The sequence below is a fragment of the Pagrus pagrus genome, assembly GCF_965226575.1.
Source record: "Pagrus pagrus genome assembly, chromosome: 5".
NCBI lineage: Eukaryota > Metazoa > Chordata > Actinopteri > Spariformes > Sparidae > Pagrus > Pagrus pagrus.
The window spans coordinates 22,416,425-22,434,928 of record NC_140189.1 but is presented as its reverse complement, the minus strand read 5'-3'; the positions used below and the strand labels follow the sequence as shown (position 1 = coordinate 22,434,928).

At 43.9% G+C, this 18,504-nt stretch overlaps 1 protein-coding gene across 2 annotated transcripts in view; it reads left to right on the top strand.

Moving 5' to 3' along the window:
- The first annotated feature begins 10,372 nt into the window (after nucleotides 1–10,372).
- Nucleotides 10,373–18,504, top strand: part of LOC311257823 (A disintegrin and metalloproteinase with thrombospondin motifs 2-like) — a 120,247-nt gene continuing 112,115 nt past the window's right edge. For both annotated transcript variants that reach the window (XM_084353733.1, XM_084353732.1), the window contains exons 1-2: nucleotides 10,373–10,562; nucleotides 12,171–12,580. In XM_084353733.1, coding sequence (XP_084209859.1) covers nucleotides 10,475–10,562; nucleotides 12,171–12,580 — 498 coding nt within the window. In that variant the 5' untranslated portion in view covers nucleotides 10,373–10,474. The remainder of the gene's footprint in view (nucleotides 10,563–12,170; nucleotides 12,581–18,504) is intronic.

Genomic DNA, 18,504 nt, shown 5'->3' with positions numbered 1-18,504 from the left:
ATAATGTACCTACAGGACGCGCCAATGTGTGTTTGTGCATGTAGGTGTGTCCACGTACGTGGCTGTGCTATCATGCTTCTCATTCGTCTGAAAGCTGGACATGCCTGTGAGGGATTATCCGACCCCGTGAGCAGCAATCTGACCAAAAAGTCCCTTTGTCCACTTTATGGAAATGTTAAACACATGTTCATACCTACCTGCTCTTATACAGCAGAGCAGGAAATAAAACGGTGCCAGCGTCAACATGGTAACAGAGAAATGTACAAAGACTTTAGTGTCTCACACTTTTTTTGATTTTTATTTAATACCTTAGTTGATTTGAATCCTTGCTTCTTGCGCTATTACTTTTATTTGTTCTCTATCAGTCCTTTGAAGGACACAAACTACTGGATAAAGAGGGCAATTATACAATTTTCGGAGCATTTCGACTATTTTCAAGCTTTTTTCTGAGTCAGAAAGAGAGATTTTTTGCTCGATATGTGACCTGTTACTGATCTGGGGCTGTTTGCAGCACCGTCACATTAAACAAATTACCCTTGCAAATTGCTGTTAAATTCACTTGTCATGTTTACTTTCCACTTCCTGTCTTTTTGCTTTTTCCTTTTTCTTCTCACTCTTGGTTGGTTTGGCCGCGTCTCCTGTGTTTCTCATCTTGTGTCGTTCCCAGTGTTCCTCGTCTCTTTTTGGTTTTTACCTGCTTGTTTAGTTTTTTGCAATCTTTGGATTCCTGTTTTGTTGCCTGCCCCTTTTGTTATTTGTAGACTTCAGCTTTAATTGATTCAAGCTCGCCTTTTGTTTTTCAACCTGTCTGCCTTTTTTCATAACCATAACAATTTATCTTAAAGGGCACACGTGTGTTGCAGATGCACTGTTTGGTTTGATTATTGAAAAAGTGTCAACATTAACTTGAGGAGAAAAGAGGATATAATCAAAAGACATGACTAAACCAAAAATCCAAATCATTCTACAAATTTATCTGCAATCTCATTTGTGTAATCTGATGCTGCCGCCATCTGCAATCTGCATGTCAGCAGAGCTCGCAAAGAGCCCCAGATCGGTTAACCTATTTGAAAGCAACACAAGACAAGACGTGTGGAAAGTAAAACATGACGTATGATCTCATGATTCAAATCACACCTTGTGTGTTGCAATGATGTAGCAGATCTGTCATCAAGAAAGTTAAACTGCTCAAAACATTTTGACATACCAAAATAATGACACTTTATGGTACTACACTACGTACATGTGGTTTTTCCAATATTGCTACGAAACTACTTGCTACCTATGCAAGATCACCACTAATTGCACGTTGACATGGAACTGGCTTCTTGTATTGTATAAAAGCAGTGGAATATAACTCATTATAACCAACAAAAACCCCACCGTGAGGCTTCCACATGGCCGTCGTTTACCACAGAATAAGTAAATGAGACAGCATAAGCTAAAATGATAGCTTTCCTTCATTGTGCAACCGTCTTTATGACTGTCAAATTTAGCAGGGTCAACTCAGTGCAGTTTGTGTTTTGACTACACACAGTTGTCTGGAACAGATCTCACAAATCCCGCAAGCTTCCTGGTCTGCATCCAGTTCCAAAGAAGCCGTTTATATTCCTGAATTATTTGGGGAAATACTCCCAGACTTCAGTGTGAGAGCTGCCTTGGAGTCGTAGCTGAGGGGAAGACATTATCTCTGAGCCACCTTTGTGCACTCTCTGATCTCATCCTGCCACAGGAGCTTTAAGAAGTACCCAGCATCACTTCTTTCTTTCTTTCTTTCTTTCTTACCCTCACGCACATACTTTCCCACCGATAATTACAGTACGACAATAGTACTCATTCCTGGGCAGGACCTTGAGCTTCCTGTGGTCAGGTTAAATTCAGTGGCCTCTGTGCCACGGAGGTCAGGGAACAGAGTATGTCTCTGCTGGCATGGCCTCCTGTCTGTGGGATGGGGCTCTGGTGGAATTACAGGCCAGACTGCCCTTGATCATCCAGGCCCGTTGGACTTGAGAAAGCCTGGGAAAATCCACTTGTTCATTGCCCTGGTCAGTGGCGCAGGCCGGGTCCAAACAAGGATTAAAATCATCCAGAAAAATACCAAATTGAATCCTAATCTTCTTAGTAGAGTGGAAGATTAAGAAATATTAATTTAATGCCAGACAAGAGCAGAGAAAACAAGATAGCTTATTTATTTCCCCAGCAGCTGTTTGGAAATTTGCTTTTGATTTTTTTTTTCTAAATAATTCTGCAATGATACCGAGAAAAACCACACTTGATTACTCTTTTTTCAGTAGAGCTGTGTTTGATATTGGTAATGCAGAAACAAGCACGTCTCCATGCTCCAGATCCACGGTGATCACTTATCAGAAAGGGCACCCGGGCCAGTCAGATCAGTTAAGGGCAGGAAGGGAAATAGGCCACAGGCACCCACTGAGAGCTTAGATAACATATGGTGCATGAACAGTCGATAGCAAAGGCGGCGCGAGTGTAGGGATGTGTGTGTTTGACCGACAAAATAAATACACATCTGAAGGTGGTCCTGCAGCGGACGACGGTGTATTGGCATTGCCAGGGAATAAGTAAAGGTACTATTGACCCGAGGGTCGAGCTCCACGGGCATTGAAAGTGCTCCACCCAATGAAAAGTGAAAAGTATTGATGAAATCAGTCAGTGAACCTTACTGTGAAAGCATAAAATTGTGGGGGAAAAAACAACAGAAATCAGTGTATGAAACAGATTTCTCTATATTTCCCGGCTCTGTCTCTCCGTCTTTACTGCAGCAGAATTATACAAGTTGTTCTCCAGATGAATTGCTGATATTTTTGCATGGAGTCAGCTTCAGATGGACTAAATGCCAGCATATCTTCCCACTTGGTTACACTCTATGGAATCCATTGTTTGTGTCACAGTCTCAAAAATCAATACCACAGTCTTTGTTTCTCCTCCTGTTGCTTTTAACTGTGGTTCTTGATTATCGATATGTTTGTTGAAGACGCACACACACACGGCCTAAGAGCATGATACAAGCATGAGACAATGTGACATTTCCATGTATTTTAAGCCAATGCATGAGCTCTTCCTCATCTTAAAGGTGTAATTTTTAGAAAAATGCTACAATTTCATTTGGTTCCAAAAACATTGGCTCCTACGTGTCCTTGGCTGTAGCTAGCTACTGCTAGCTAATCAACTCATGGCTTAGTTAGCCCAGGAACCAGTGGCCATCTAGTTTATCTGGACCGGGACTTTGGTTCACAGGGTGACGGAACCTAGCTCAACCGGATTTGATAGCTGGACAGGAGAGTGAACACGACTGGACACCGACCTGGGACAGAACACAGCCTCAAAGATCGACCGAGTTCAGTTTGAAAATAGGGGATACATTTTTACATATTACTCAGTGAATTGAGGGTTTGTTTCGACCACATTAGAGGTGATTGTCGAGATACAAACCAAAACTGTGTTGGCAAGTTTGATTTTGTAAATGTCGAGTTTGAATGATGAGTTAATGAGGCAATTGAGTTTGTCTTAGTTCGATAAGAGAGAGAAACTTGAAGGTGTACGGGTGTAATTTTCTGTTTAGTTAGGACAATAGAGGTAAGAGTATTTTATTTATTTATTTATTTATTTTTTTGGTTAATTTATTACACTAACAGCTGGCATATGTTTGCCAACTGTAACTATGGAGGACTATGCAGAGCTGGAGCTAGCTGGTTAATATGCTAACCAACATTACTCTGTTGATAATGTTGGTTAATTTTTTTAATGTTTTGAACTTAAATTTTGGCCATATCTTACAAATATCTATCAATATCTAACCAGAACATAAGCACATGGTTGACTAAACAAAAAGAAAACTTAACCTGTCGAAAAGTAAAGTTGCAACAGAAAACCGAATATAGAGTTCAACATGTCCGTCGTTTGTAGAAAAGTACATTATTCTGGCAATTAGGTTGCAGCTGTATAAATAAATTTATTCACATGGGTCCATATGGAGGGAAAAAACATAGGTTACTGTGTGTGTATGAGGAACACACAAAAGTCCCTGCACATTGCCCTCCATGTGGACTTATTTGAATTGACTTTCAGCAGCCACCTGTGTCAGGGTTCATGGCTCTGGCCTGATGTGCTGTCATGGGGCTTTGATGCCTCGTCATGTACCCTTTCTGAGACACTGGGAACACCTGTCCTTGCGCTTCCAAGGCATGCTAATACATGCGTACACATGGTGGCCTGCTGCCTGACCTTGCTAGGACAGCAGGAGTCATTGGAGAGACGGGCCATGGCGGCCCTGCAGGACACAATATGGCATATGCTCACTCTGTATAGCCCTTAACACATGCAGCATAATCAAGCTGCGAGTGAGGAAAGGTGCACAACGCTCAGGCAGACAACACCGACAGCACTCGAAGCACTTAGTCAGACCGAAAAAAACCCACAAATTTGAGCAAACAAGAATCATCTTATCTTATGATTTCACAACACCTTTTATTAAGAACATCCCTTAGAAACAAGATGACATTCCTTTGCTGTTGGCAACTGGAGGTAATTATAATAAATGAATAATACAGTAAGTGCATGTGTGGGTTTTATTTTTGTTCTGTGTTGTTGTTATTGCATAGTACACAGTTTTCTAAGAATTTGCTTGAATGCCACCGCACAGCGTCGACTGTAATTCACACAAGTGGAGGATAATCACTCGAGCTAACAGGATAACTTGTAATCAGAAGCTGCATTAAGCACACGCACAGAGGACTCGCCAGATTTCATCAACTTGTCTCGTCTGACCATATTGCCGCATTTCTCCACTCGCAATCTGTTTGCACGTGCACAGGCAACGGACATCTGAACACCCACCTCCCGCACAAACACACAAACACGTGCCTGCACACAAAAACGAACAACCCCCCCCCACCCACCCCCGCCCTGCCAAACCTAGCTAAAATAACCTCCACAAACACAAGAGTTTGTGTGTCTGGGAAGAGGGATATTATTGTCTGTCCCTCCCCTGCTCCTTCCAAGTGCACTTTTCAAGGTGCAGGGCTTGGTATCTCCATGGCAACAGCAAAGCGACCACGAGCGCTGGGAGGGAGGAGGTGGTGGGCGGTGGGGGGACGGAGACGGAGGGGATGGAGGAGAGGGGCGACGGGAGTGGTAATGGGGATGATGGTGATGTGTGGAAGCGGGGGGGGGTCCTCTGGTCACAGAAAGGCATGCTGGGTACATTGACTTGGGAACACTGACATTTTCATGAGTCGTGACGATGAAGGCAACCAGGGTGTGGCTTTCTGCTGGAGGTGTTCTCGTGTGTGTGTGTGTGTGTGTTCCCAAATAGCCCTGTGGAGATCTATGCTCTGGGAGCCCAGGTGTGATCTCGATGCTTGGTGAAAGATGACCTCTCGCTGTACAACACACACACACACACACGCTTTCTCTCTCAGTGGAGGGTCAGTGTCTGTGTTTGTATAGCAGAGACCTCCAGGTATTATTGGACCCTGTTTACATGTGCTTGTGTCCATGCTGGCCCAGATATGTCCACCCCTGTACATTTTTCTCTGCTCTCTCTCTCCCCCTCTCTCTCTTTTGACCTTTACTCTCCACTGGTTACTTTTGACCGTCTCTCCATCTTTGTCTGACATTAAGTTCTCCTTTCTTTTAAACTTGATGTTCTATTTGGATCCTTTCTCCATCCTGCTCCTCCTCCCTGCTGTTTTCCATATCTGCATCCTATCTCAGGCCTCTGCAGGTGTGTGTAGCATGTGGGTTAGGGTTAGGGTTAACAGCCAGGTTCCCCAGAAACAAAATAAACATCCATACAAGTTTAAAGCAGACGTATTATGCTCATTTCAGGTTTATAGTTTTATTTTGGGTTACCACTAGAATAGGTTTACATGCTTTAGTGCTCAAAAACCACATCAGTTTTCTCATACTGTCCAGTGCTGCAGCCCTGTATTACCCCCCGTCTGAAACACTCTGTTTTAGCTCCTGTCTCTTTAAGGCCCGCCCTCTCAAATACCCAGTCTGCTCTGATTGGTCAGCTCACACATGCCTGACCCAGCACTGCTAACAACAACAGAGCAGCTGTGTTAAATCAATTCTTACAACCCAAACTAGTCGCTAAGCATAAATTAAACAAACGTGTGACATGGTGACGTAGTGTGATGTCACAAAGTCACAGAATTGAAGGCGGAACTATCAATTTCAGATCAATTTCAGTTCATATTTTAATCAATTTAAGCACATCCTTGAGTAAATCTCCTTCAAGACCTAAAACATAAAATACTGAAGGAAAGGGAAACAAAACAAAAAAACGTAATATGTCTCCTCTAACTTCTATGTTTAAGGACAATGTCTACAGGATATTTGTCTATTTACAAATTTTAGTTCTTCTTGCAGTTTGGAAAAAGTTGACATGTCTCAGCCACATAGGCGTATGTGAAGGACAGTAAGCCCAGTCAATGATTTATGTTCAGTGTCAGCGCAGGAAGTAGTGTGACATTCATGTATTGCAGTGAAAAGCAAAGGAGTGGAGGTCAGGGCAGAGGATGAGTTTGCCTTTGGTTTCATGCCACACACTAGTCATGAGCACTTCAATTTTGTTATGACCTTGATCTTTTAGTAAAAACCATAATGAAGTTGTTATATTCGTCTAACCACAACCTTTCCTTAGTTTTCATGCACAGGTTTTTGCAAGAATAATCTCGTAAAAACACTGGTTATGACAGTCACAAGTGGCTGAATAGGTTGATCGTCTGTGTCTCCCAAACATCGTTGCTCGTGTCAAGCAATGCAGCGTAACAGTGAAACACCTACCGGACCTTCGTTGTATGATTGCTGTTTCGTTTGGTTTACGGTAGAAAACTACTTGGTTAGGGTTAGGAAAACATTGTGGATGGGCTTTAAATCATAACACTACTTCTGAAACTTCTGTTACAAACGTACGAACGTTGCTTAAGTTTCCTACGTTAACCTACGTTAAGTAACTTTCCTTTTGCATCTTTTGTTCACTTCAATACATTGACACAGTAGTGTCCTTGTTTAACCCGACCGTCCCTCCCTACGGACTTTTCTCTCTATATACTCCTTCTCCTCACTTCCTCCTTTACAGCCGTAGATGAGAACAGGCTCGGCCACGGACATTTTGCAGATACATAACATCACAAACTAAATGTATTTTGGTGATGCTAATTAGTTGTAAAAGTTACAGCAAAAAGATTAAACTGATCCAAGTTGAAATAACTGAAAGAAACTAGGCGATTGGCTTCAGAATGGCTTCACTCCTACTACGTTGCTGGCATGCAAGTCCTGAATAGTGCATAGTAAGATACTGGATGATTCAGGAGACGGAGGTGGAAATTTATTCAGTCTGCTCTCCAGAGCTTCCTGTAAAAGTTCAATGATGATGTGGCAATTGAGGAATCCCTGGAGTTTCACTTTATCCTGTTGTTCATGAAACCACACCTAATTAGGGGCCACAGCCATTACAGAAGAAAAGAAATCAGAGTCAGTGTTGACACCACAAGGTGAACCAAGAGAGCGTACAAGGATGGACCTACCTACACAGCACAGCACAGCTCCGGTCGATCTGAACTCCATTCGGGGAACAAGCATTTTAAAAGTTGTTTGCCTGTCGTCTGGCCGACAGACCAGACGAAGAATTAATTCAGGCTTTTTAAAAGGCGGCATTATGATGTTGTTATTTCAGCATCCTTTTGATCCATTTGCTGCAGTCAGATCACAGAGAAATCTCTTTTTTTAGGCTATTTTTATTGCGTCCTGTGAGTAGACACAATTAAAAAGTAATAACCCTGCGATCAAACTCACGCGAGTAACACAACGCAAGTATTTTCAGCGCGTTTGGTCTGAACGTGGCATTAGTCTGAATTTACTGAAAAAAAATTAGCACTAAATGAAACCAGAAAAAAAAGTATTGTCACTTCACATAAAACATTTTAATAGAAGATTGTAATTTGATAAATAACATTAGAGCCCAAAGAGATCAACTTTGTGATTAGCCTTTTGGTAAATGTCAGGAGTGGATTAGGCTGCAGAATAAGTTTATTTCAGGTCAACATCAACAGTCTCCATTATCTAAACTCATACACACCACAGGGAGGTTTATACGATATATACTGTATAGCACACAAAACATTAAATACGTTTATTCGAGCATTTCTCACTGACATTCAGATGCCAAGATGGTGGGTGTACTATATGCCAATTCAATCAAGAAAACCATGTAAATTACACAAAAATAACGAGCTCAATTAGTGACACATCAATCACACACAAAGGTGATGAGCAGAAAAGAAAAATATTTCATATTTATTCCAACAAAACTTCAGAACTGAGCCCTTTAACCAGGCAAGAATGATCAAATTAGAGATACAACAGAAAACCAAGAAAATTAATGACGGCTAATGGCAAGGCCACCAAGACAATTAACATTTGTTTAGTTACATATTCACAGTTTGGAGTTCATATTAATATTACTGCAAACTGCCTTTGGGTTGCAAGATACACTGTGCTAACTAAAGCATGCAGAAAAATCACATTTGAACGTTATTTTCCTCTTTTCTCTTCTCTCTTGACTCGACCTGCAATGCTTCATCAGCTTTGAGTAATGTTGTAATTGATTTCTGCTGAAGGATTTGATCAGAAGTTGGTAATGAGACTCAAAAATGATTTTTTTTCTGACAAGGATGAGCTTTCAGTTATTAGTCAGTGAACAAAAAAATAATCCTCAACAATTTTAATAGTTAGTGAAGTAATTTATGAAGGATATGTAATTTATGAAGGTAAATGTGGTTCAGACTTCGCTTTATTTATTGTACCATTAGAGCAGCATAACTGTGTGACCCACACTTGTATGTTTCCTTTTTTAAAATCTATTTTTTATGTCCATCTTGTCTTTTTTTTTTTACCTGTAGTTGTTATTTTCATTTAAACTCAAACTTGTGAATTGTTTTGTTTTGTTTGTTTTTTGAGCATCTGACTGCAAACGTATTAATGATCCAGTGGGTTGGACAGGAACTTGTTTCAACTTTCCTACGTTCAAGCTGTATTTGTTTTTGTTTTTTTTGTGATGCATATGGAAAATAAAAAAGACCTTGATCAAAAAAATATCATTTTTTAACCCCTGCTGCCCCCTAAATCTAAATTCCCCTCATTATTATGCAGTTTGTCATTATTCTGTATATTGTGTTTAGTTTATAAGACTCTGCTGTATGTTTTGCAGCGAGCAAGCGGACACTATTTTGCCTCTTTGGAGCTTAAAAAAAATCTGCACATAAAAGTGAAAATCAACAGAAACTAAAGACTATAAATACAATCTGAGCTTTTGGTTTATCCTGATGTTGATATCACTTCAATAATTTGTTTTCCTCATTAAGTCTGTTATCATCTTGCTCTTAGAAAAGAACAAGAAAAAGAAAAAGTAAAGAAAAAAATGAAACCATCTCCAAAAACGAGAATTGCTTTTCTTAATACCGGTTGTATGCTGCTCATCGGTGTTTACAACAATATGAGATGAGTGGTCAAGAGGGGTAAATCATGTGCTAAATGAGAGAAACACAGGTGAGGGCTGTAAGACTTCTTTCTTTTTTCTCTCCTGTGTGTAAATTGGACCCTTGGGCCTTGCAAACCGGAGTGCGCCTCCTCCAGCCGGCCGCACGGGGCGCTGCTGCTCATCCAAGCCAGGACACTTGACGGGATATTCAAAGTTTATGCAAGGCTTGCAGCACATGAGGGACCGGCGGAGGGGAGAGTTGAACGGGAGTTTCGATACCAGCAATAAAAAAATAAACACAAAAATCACTTCTGGAGGTGTGATGATGATGAAGCAGGCTCGCTCGTTAATTCCTCTGCATCTCTTGGTGGATGCTCGAGCTGTCAGTCAGTCAGTCAGTCTGCAGCTCGGCCAGCGCTCTCTCAAATATCCTCTCATCTCACACAGCGGAGACACACAGGGAGTGTGTGGGCGCCCGGTGCCCGGTGTGTGCGTCCGTGTTTGTTAGTGTGTGCTGTGTGCGTGTGTGTTTGACTGTGTGTGTGTGTGTGTGTGTGTGTGGAGTCGGGGAGTTGTCAGAGCACTAAGTCAAAGAGTGGGGGAGCGCGCACAATTGGAGAGAGAGAGAAAGAGAGGGGGGGAGTGAGAAGAGTTGGGAGAAAGAGAGAGAGACGTAGAGAAGGAAAGAGAGGAGGAGAGTTGAGTGAGAGTGTGTGAGTGGGTGAGAGAGAGTGAGAGAGAGAGAGAGAGAGAGAGAGAGATCGGCGGAGAGGAGGAGGAGGAGAGAGAGAGAGAGAGAGAGAGAGAGAGAGAGGGGAGGAGAGCTCCGTCTCTCCCGGTGCACTTGGCAGTCTAGTTGCGGGCTGCTGTGCTGTTGCTGTCGTGGCGTGGCTGGTCGCGCCAGGCGGGGAACTTCACCACACTGGAGCCCGGAGTCCCACTCTCTCACCTGCGCAGTTCGGAGCTGCCATGGGTCTCTCGCCTGGATTTACTGTCCTAATTATTCTGCCGGCCTTTCTGCTGCACACCAGCGGCCTTTACATCGCCAGTAGCGTTGGTACGTACAGCAGCACAGTTAAACGTGGTCAGTGTTTATGTTGTTTCTACGTGTCTTGCTGGAGGGAGGGAGGGGGGGGGGGCGCTTCACTGGAAGGAAGGCGCCCCTCAACCTCCCCGCTTCTTCCTCTTTGCTTGTGTTTTTTTTTTTTTAAATATATTTTTTTATTTTGTGCCACGCTTTTTTTGCAAACAACACTGTGGGACGTGTTTGCAACTTCTGTGCGTCCTGCCGTGGTGTTTGCAGGGGTCTCTCCCGAGGTCCCCGAGCGGCGCGAGCAGTGTTGTGATTTGCTCCCTCGCACCTCAGGGGGGGGGGGAGTGTTATCAAGGGGCATCAGACGCACCGGTTCACTGTCGGATTTCGCAGGGAAGTAGCCTAACATTATCTGATTCGGCCGCTGTCGCATCTATCGATCTGTCACAGGACGCTGGAGTCGGATGTCAGCCTATTGATCACACTATTATCAAATCATTCCCCTAACACGGGCGCTCAAGGAATATTAAGAGCGCGCGCGCGTATGTGTGCGTTAGGTTTTTTATCAGCGTGCAAACTTTAATAAAAAATGTTTTTAAAAAATTAGACAGATGATTAACCAAGCTATAAGTGCACCTGAGGTATAAGGTGGCAGCATACCTGCCTCTGGCTCTGTGATGGCACTGACACCTTACAGTGGCCTCGGCTGAGTGTGTGTGTGTGTGTGTGTGTGGGCGCAGGGAGCATCTCTCAGGTCGCCTCCAAAACGCACCTGTGTTGCCACCTTCACACGTGAACAGGAGAAATGTTCCCACAATGTCACACGCACGCGCGCACACACGCACACACGCGAAGGCGTCAATTAAAAACGTGCATATTTTTACGCAAAGTGCGCCAATTAGCGCGCAGTTTAGATTAAATTGCGTGATTAATTGCGATGATTGGATGAATGATGCTTTAAAAATGTGCATCATGTTCGTCAAAAGCACTTTAAAGGGTGCCAATTTCAGTAGTCGGATCGTTTTTTTTGTGTTTTTTTTTTTTTTTTTTTTCTCAGTCGAGGTTACAGAGATAATTTTTCTCGGATCGAGCAGCCTGACGGTGAGAAAACAGCGTGAGAAAGCCGCAATTAGCACCTTGATCTTGTACTGGCATTCCTGTTGACGGTGGAAGGGCACAGAAGGTGTCAGGAGCGCAGCGCGCACTGCTGAGGCTGCCGTTTCCAAAACGCGCACTGCCGAGCACAGGGGTCGCCTCTGGGTTCATGGGTGGGGCTGTGTGTGCGTGTGTGTGTGTGTGTGAAAGGTTACTGCTTTTATATCTTTAATTTATGATTGTGTTTCTTGTAAAGCTGAATAAGGAATAAACACTTCGATAGCGTGCTTGACATTTTTCTAATTCCTTATTTTTCCTATCACCTTTTTTTTCCATCCTCTTCCCATCACTCCCCATTTCCTCCACTGTTTATCCCCCCCATGCTTCTCCCATGACGTCTCCTCCTCTTCAACCTCTAATGCCTCCCCCCCACATGTTTTTTTCCACATTCTCACATCTTACTCACCAAATAACGTCCTTACTCACCTCTTTCATCTGCTTCTGCCTCATCCTCTCCTGACCTGTCCTGTTCCTCAGACTCCCTGCAGCATGTCCTGGGGGAGTATGGACTGGTGAGGCCGATCAGTGTGGACGCAGAGGGCCGCTTCCTGTCACACGCCGTCTCGGCTGGCCGCATGGCAGGAGGGCAGCCCCGTAGGCGCCGGAGGAGGGAGGTAGGAGTAGGCAATGATGAGTGGGAAGAACTGAGGGGTGAGCCCGTGGCCCATCGGGAGAGGCTCTACTACAACGTCACCATCTTCGGCCGGGAGTTCCACCTGCGCCTGCGCCACAACGCCAGGCTGGTGGCCCCCGGAGCCAAGATGGAGTGGCGTGATGACAGCGACAGCACCCGGCACTCTGAGCCACTGCACAGCGAGTGCTTGTATGTAGGTGACATAACAGACACGCCAGGAGCCACTGTGGCCATCAGCAACTGTGACGGCCTGGTGAGTGGACGACCTGTGTTACCTGTGCTCTTGGTTCACTGGGCTCGCTGTGTACGCAATTATATGAAGGGACAGGAGATGATGCATGTCAGGGTTTTCTAGGGGAACTGTTTTAAAAGACAGACAGAAAAGGAAGCAAATAGTAAAAGTGAGAGACTTCTCCCCTCTTGACCCTGTCGCTGTCCCTGCTGAGGGTTTTCCTGTTGACCCTGAGGTTGTCATGGGGTCAAACTTATGATTTACACCCCTGCTCTCCCTGATGTCCTCTAAACTGGCCTGCCATGAGAAATACCTGAGTCATGTTTTCATCCCTCTGTCCTCTGCTCCTTTTAGTTTACTCATGTAAAAGGGGGGGAGGGATAATTAAAGGAATACACTGATGTTTCACAGATAACCTCAGCATGTATCACTGCATCTCAGAAAACATTCGCACCACACGTTGATACAGGAGCACTGGACAGAGAGCTGACACTATGACAGCATTTGGATTGAAACTGCCACCATGAAATATTTTGGTTGCACAACAGTTGCTCAAAGAGGCTGAATTGTAGATGCTTTTAATAGAGCTGACGATGAATCGAGGGAAAAAAAGCAAAGGAGATGGCAAACAGTTGGTGAATGGCTGTCGGCGAGCGAGAGAAGTGAGATATAGACAGTGTGAAGAATGTGCACAGGAACTGCTGAGATGAGAGGATGCAGAAAGATGGAGGCCAGAGCCCGGGGAAGAGGTGGAAGGGATAAGTGCAAGAGATGGGAGAGAGGGGGAAAGTAAACAGGAGTAAAAATGGGCGAAGGATGTGTACAGGGAGTGATGAAATCGGTGGGAGGAGTTCCCCTCATTAGGAAAAGTGTTCATTAGTCAGGCAGATCAGCCTACCACTGGAGCTGAGTAGCAGCGACTGGATCCGTTTAGGGTTGAGGACACAGGGGACTGAGCGAGCAGCTGAGAGAGCAGGCAGGGAGCCAGGGCAGCACAGGCCTGACATGCCCACTTAGCCTGACACCAGCCAGCAACAACTCACTTCTGCCTGCTCCGGCCTGTCACTCCAGGGCCTATTGGCAAATTCTCTGAAAGGTTACTGTGGAGTTGGTTACAGTCAACAGATCACCAGATCACCAGTTCGCACCCGCCTCTGGTCACCGGTCGCTTACTTCACTTTTTCAACTTCTGCCCACTATAATCATTCCTCCTGTCCTAATGCGAATCCTGTCTAAAGGAGACATTAAGCTCATTTTCAGGTTCATATGTTGGGTTACTACAAGAATAGGTTTACATGCTTTAGTGCTCAAAAAACACATCAGTGTCTGATTCTGTCCAGTGCTGCAGCTCTGTATTCCCCCTCTGTCTGAAACACTCCTGTCCCCCCCAGTTTATATATCCAGTCTGCTCTCATTGGTCAGCTCACACACGCCTGACCCTAGCATCAATTCTTAGTGGCAAACTCGCCGCCGAGGAAAATTAAGGAATGTGCAGCAAGTGTGACATGGTGAGAGCCTATATAACACACTGAAGTAATGAAAAAAAACAAAAAAGCATAATAGAAGACGAAGTCCAGTATTCCTCATCTGCAGTCTTAAAGATATCCATTTTTTGGCCACTAGTAGCGCTACAGAGCAATCTTTTTTTACAAGCGGGTGCAAATTTAGTTTGTATTATGCGCACGTGATACGCATCCCTGCTGCCAGTTTTATGTTATTCCACTGATCGACAGTGGGTGGTGGTCACGTAGCAATGCGCCAGCAAAGGCGAGGAACAATATGATGCTAGCTAGCAAATCTGCAGGACAATAATCAGCTTTGCAAATGTTTTATGATGTATGAAACGCATTCAGGCCTCGTGAAAAACACTGAATGTGAACGTTTGTTTACAATAAAACTGCACAAGGCATTTGCAGTGAGGCAGATGAAGCGGGCATCTTCCAATGTTACGGTCTTTTCGGTACACATGTATCCCTTCAGTATATTGTCTCTCCACTGCAGGGATTTTCCTCCTAAAAGCTTCACTTATCTGTTTAACTCAAGCTGCTGAAGTCTCATACTGGCTCACATTTTTGTTGCACAGAATAAGGACTTTTGATTTTGTACGTTGCATTTGAAAGGGATGTCTTCAGGGTCAGTACGGGCAGAAGGAATGATCAGAGCAACCAAATACTGTCACGACTTACTTCACCAGTCTACTGCTCAGAATATGCTCATGTTGGAGTGAAACTATTTGTTACAAAGAAAAATATTAATGATATCAGAGCTGTTATAGTCACGCCAAATTATGAAAGCTGTCCACTTATATTTAATTTGTTTCTCCCCGCCCCTGAACAACTCATGTCATTACTAATCAGTTCTTACAACCTCCTCAAGCATGCCAAGAAACACAGCCAAGCTCTGTCAGGCCCTGCGTGTATCTGCCTTTTTAAACCCAGCGTAGCCACGTAGCCCGGCTCTGCCCTGCTGTGCCCACTTCCTCAGCGACCCAGACACCTGGTTAGAGCTTTTTCTGCCCTTTGTTGCCATTCACAGCCAAGAACCTCCTGTTGGCTGTGGTCCAGGGTGCGTGATGGGAAGGGAGGAAGGGAGCCAAGACAGGGGCAGATAGGGTTCAAACCGAAATCCTCAAAAAGAAAATAATAATAAAGAGGCAGGGGTGGGAAGAGGGCAAAGGGTATAGATTTTGAGAAGTAGCAAAAGACCAGAAAAAATAAGAGAGGATGTGAGAGAACAGGAAAAAAGGAAATCTCTGAATGGACGAATGACCTTTGGAGGGAATTGGATTTCTGTGAACAGAAGCTGTGATCAGCTGGTTAGTTCTATGGATGGTTGACAGGAGGCAGCACACTGTACAGTATGAGAAGCGGGCAGTGTGCTGGGTGTGTTTGTGTGTGTGCGCGCATGTGGTTTCAGTCCTCGATCGCGCAGCGCAAAATGAAATTAAACTGCAGCAGAGGCTGTGTTTCTGTGTGTGTGTGTGTTTGTGTGTGCAGAGAGCAGAATGGGGGACTGCGTGAATCAAACAAAAGCTTAGGAGGTTTCCACTTCATGTATGAGTGTTGGTGTGTACACTGTTTGTACGTGTATGTGTGTATGAATTAGAGTTGAATGCATCCTGATTGCTTTGAAATTGTCCCTTAATAGAGTGACAAGATGAAGAGGAGAATGAAAAGGGTAAAAGAATAAAATTAACACTGACCGAATACCATTTTGATTTCTGGTTTACTGGTTTTGTGCATGTTTACTGGGACTCTTGAGTAGAAGAGAGCCATCGTTAATATTAAAAGTAGCACCTGAAAAGACAAATGATCAATGCGAAAATCAAATGTTCTGTCATTTTTTTTGTTTTTTTTTGTTTTAAGACTCACTATTTTTTAGGGCCGATTTTAAGTAAATAACACACGTGGCATCATGAGAGAAAATCTGTTGCAAACAGCCATTTCAGAAAGGTTTTGACTCAGTGGTTGAGGTGAGGAAGAACTGTTCTTGGTCTGTTGGTGCAAAGGGATGGAGGCATGTTTACTTCGTCTGTAATTACTTATATTTCAGATTTTTACACGTTTTTTTTCCTGCCATTTTAGCATTCATGCCTCGTTTCCACACACGGGTTTGTTCGGTGTCCGTATCACGTATGTACGCTCCTACAATGCAAAGACGTACATTTTTTTATGGATGGATAGAAATGTTATTTAAAAACAAAAAACAAAAGCTCCTTTTTGCGTTTTTTTATATGGCATGGAGCATTATCGAGACAGAAAGCAATAATGTTCTGGGCGACAAATTAGCCAGGTGTTTAGCCAGTTTTGTGAGTTTTGCAAAATGACGTGTAACCCACAATTGTTATGTATGCACGCTTTGTGTTACACAGCCAGCATGCTCCCAGTGTTACCTAGTTCATTCTTCCCAAAACCCGCATTAAGTTTCACATTTTTCAATGTACTCGAGATATACTCTTGCAAACATATTAAAGATCATGGAGGCTCCCTTAGGAATTAAACAGACTTCGGGTTAACTCGCATACTCTGTGGAGACGAGGCGTAAAGGTAATAGGAGGAAACACTTATTGTGTGTGTGTGTGTGTGTGTGTGTGTGTGTGTCCAAACCTCTGGGCCCCACTAGTGGTCTTTCCTTCAGCCTCACCTCCAGTGTTTGTTCAGAGATGTGGAGGCTGTGAGCTGTGTTGGCCTGATTTTGTGCACATGTGGGTGTGAGGTCAGGTGCATTCATGTGTGTGTGTCTTTTTGGGATCTTATGTGGAATGTTGAGCGTCAGCGGAGCTTCGACTTTTCCTGTTTCGAGAAGGAAACAGCGAGACGTAGTGATGGGAGATCAAGGGTTGCAAAATTATTGTTACTTCTTTTTTTTCCATGATAAATAATTCTGTCATTGTGACGGACTGAATTAGTTAGTAAGTGGGAGACTGTCACGCTGTACACAGTGTGCTTATACTGTCTGAGCGCTGTCGAACTCTCAGCAGAGACGCATTCATTTTCACTTTATTCATTTTCGTCATGTAGATCAGTGCCACTTGTCTATTTAAGCTTTATTTGGCTTTGATGAAAGTCACCACTTCTGCTGCTTATGAGCTCTGTTTACCAGAGCATGGAGATGTTCTGCACACACACTTAACTGAATAAGCTCCTCCACACCCAGTCATGATTTAACAAGGTAAAGCGGTCTTATCCTTTAAGTAGCCGAAAGCCCAGAAAGAGGCAGAGATTCTGTTGAAGAGTGTTAAGTATTATATGTGACCAATTTTAAACTTTAAATGCTCAGCATGCGCCAATGTGACCCAGCCAAAGTTAAAAAAAGAGAAGCGGGGAAACAAAGGGAAGAATTTTGAGCAGGCCATCTTCAGAAAAATGCAAAAAGTAGATTGGGACTTAAATTTTCTAATCTTCTGCCAGGATGTACTTAAGGATTAACTTGCTAACTTGCAATGAAGAAGGAGAAACTCACAGGTGGAAAATGGCGGACAGTGTGGAGTTACAGGGTAGGGGTGTAAATCACAATGCGATACTATTTCGAGTCTTTGGACAACAAGACGATATTTAGTCTGCCACAAGTCTCCCGACAGAACACAGCGGTTGAATTTTGGTCTGCATGCACATTTTCTTCAGCCTGACATTGTTAAAACAGAGCAGCTCATTTTGCCGTACTGAGAGCAACAAGTAAGCGGACTGCTGAGTGAGATGCTCCTTCTCTTTGTCTTTTCCCTGATATCCAAAATATTCCCATGCTGCTCATTTATTCCCGGGAGCGTTACGTGCATTGCGCTAGCATTGTTTTGCATTGTCCTAAAGCTGGTGGTGTGGATTGACGTTTGCACTTTGCATTGACACCACAGTGCAGTGAATAACTACATAAGACACAGACATCACAAGGTATCGTAGAGGAGTGCCTTGCACTGTTTCAAGTACCGCTGAATCACTATATCGTGACACCACTATCACCGTGGGCAACGTATCGTGAAATAATCTTTGTTTCCCTTATTGAAGCGCTGCACGTCCAGATATCCATCTCCAGTGCGTCATCAGACGGGCTGCAGCGCCTGCGATAATCAATGACTTCTGACAAATGGTAGTGCAGCTTCAGGTCACCGTGGGAACAGAGGGTCACCCAGGTGTATTGTTACCGACATGTGTGCAGGCAGGTCTGAAGTGTGAGAATTTGTACCAGAGGTTGTGTTGCCTGTCATCTTGCTCCTAAAACTCACGTGGGTGCACACCTGGTCATGATATGACAAGACACGTGTTCCCTCAGCTCTGATGTTTATCGTACACCTTCGCACGTACAGGCGACAAACACACTTTGCTAAAGTGGGAATCATGCGCCCCGACACACGTGAACACACCTACAGTACGGTCAGACGCCCAGACAGACGGCAGCGAAGAAAGCAAAGTTCCCCTGAACCATCTTTACCTCGCTGCATGACTGAAAAA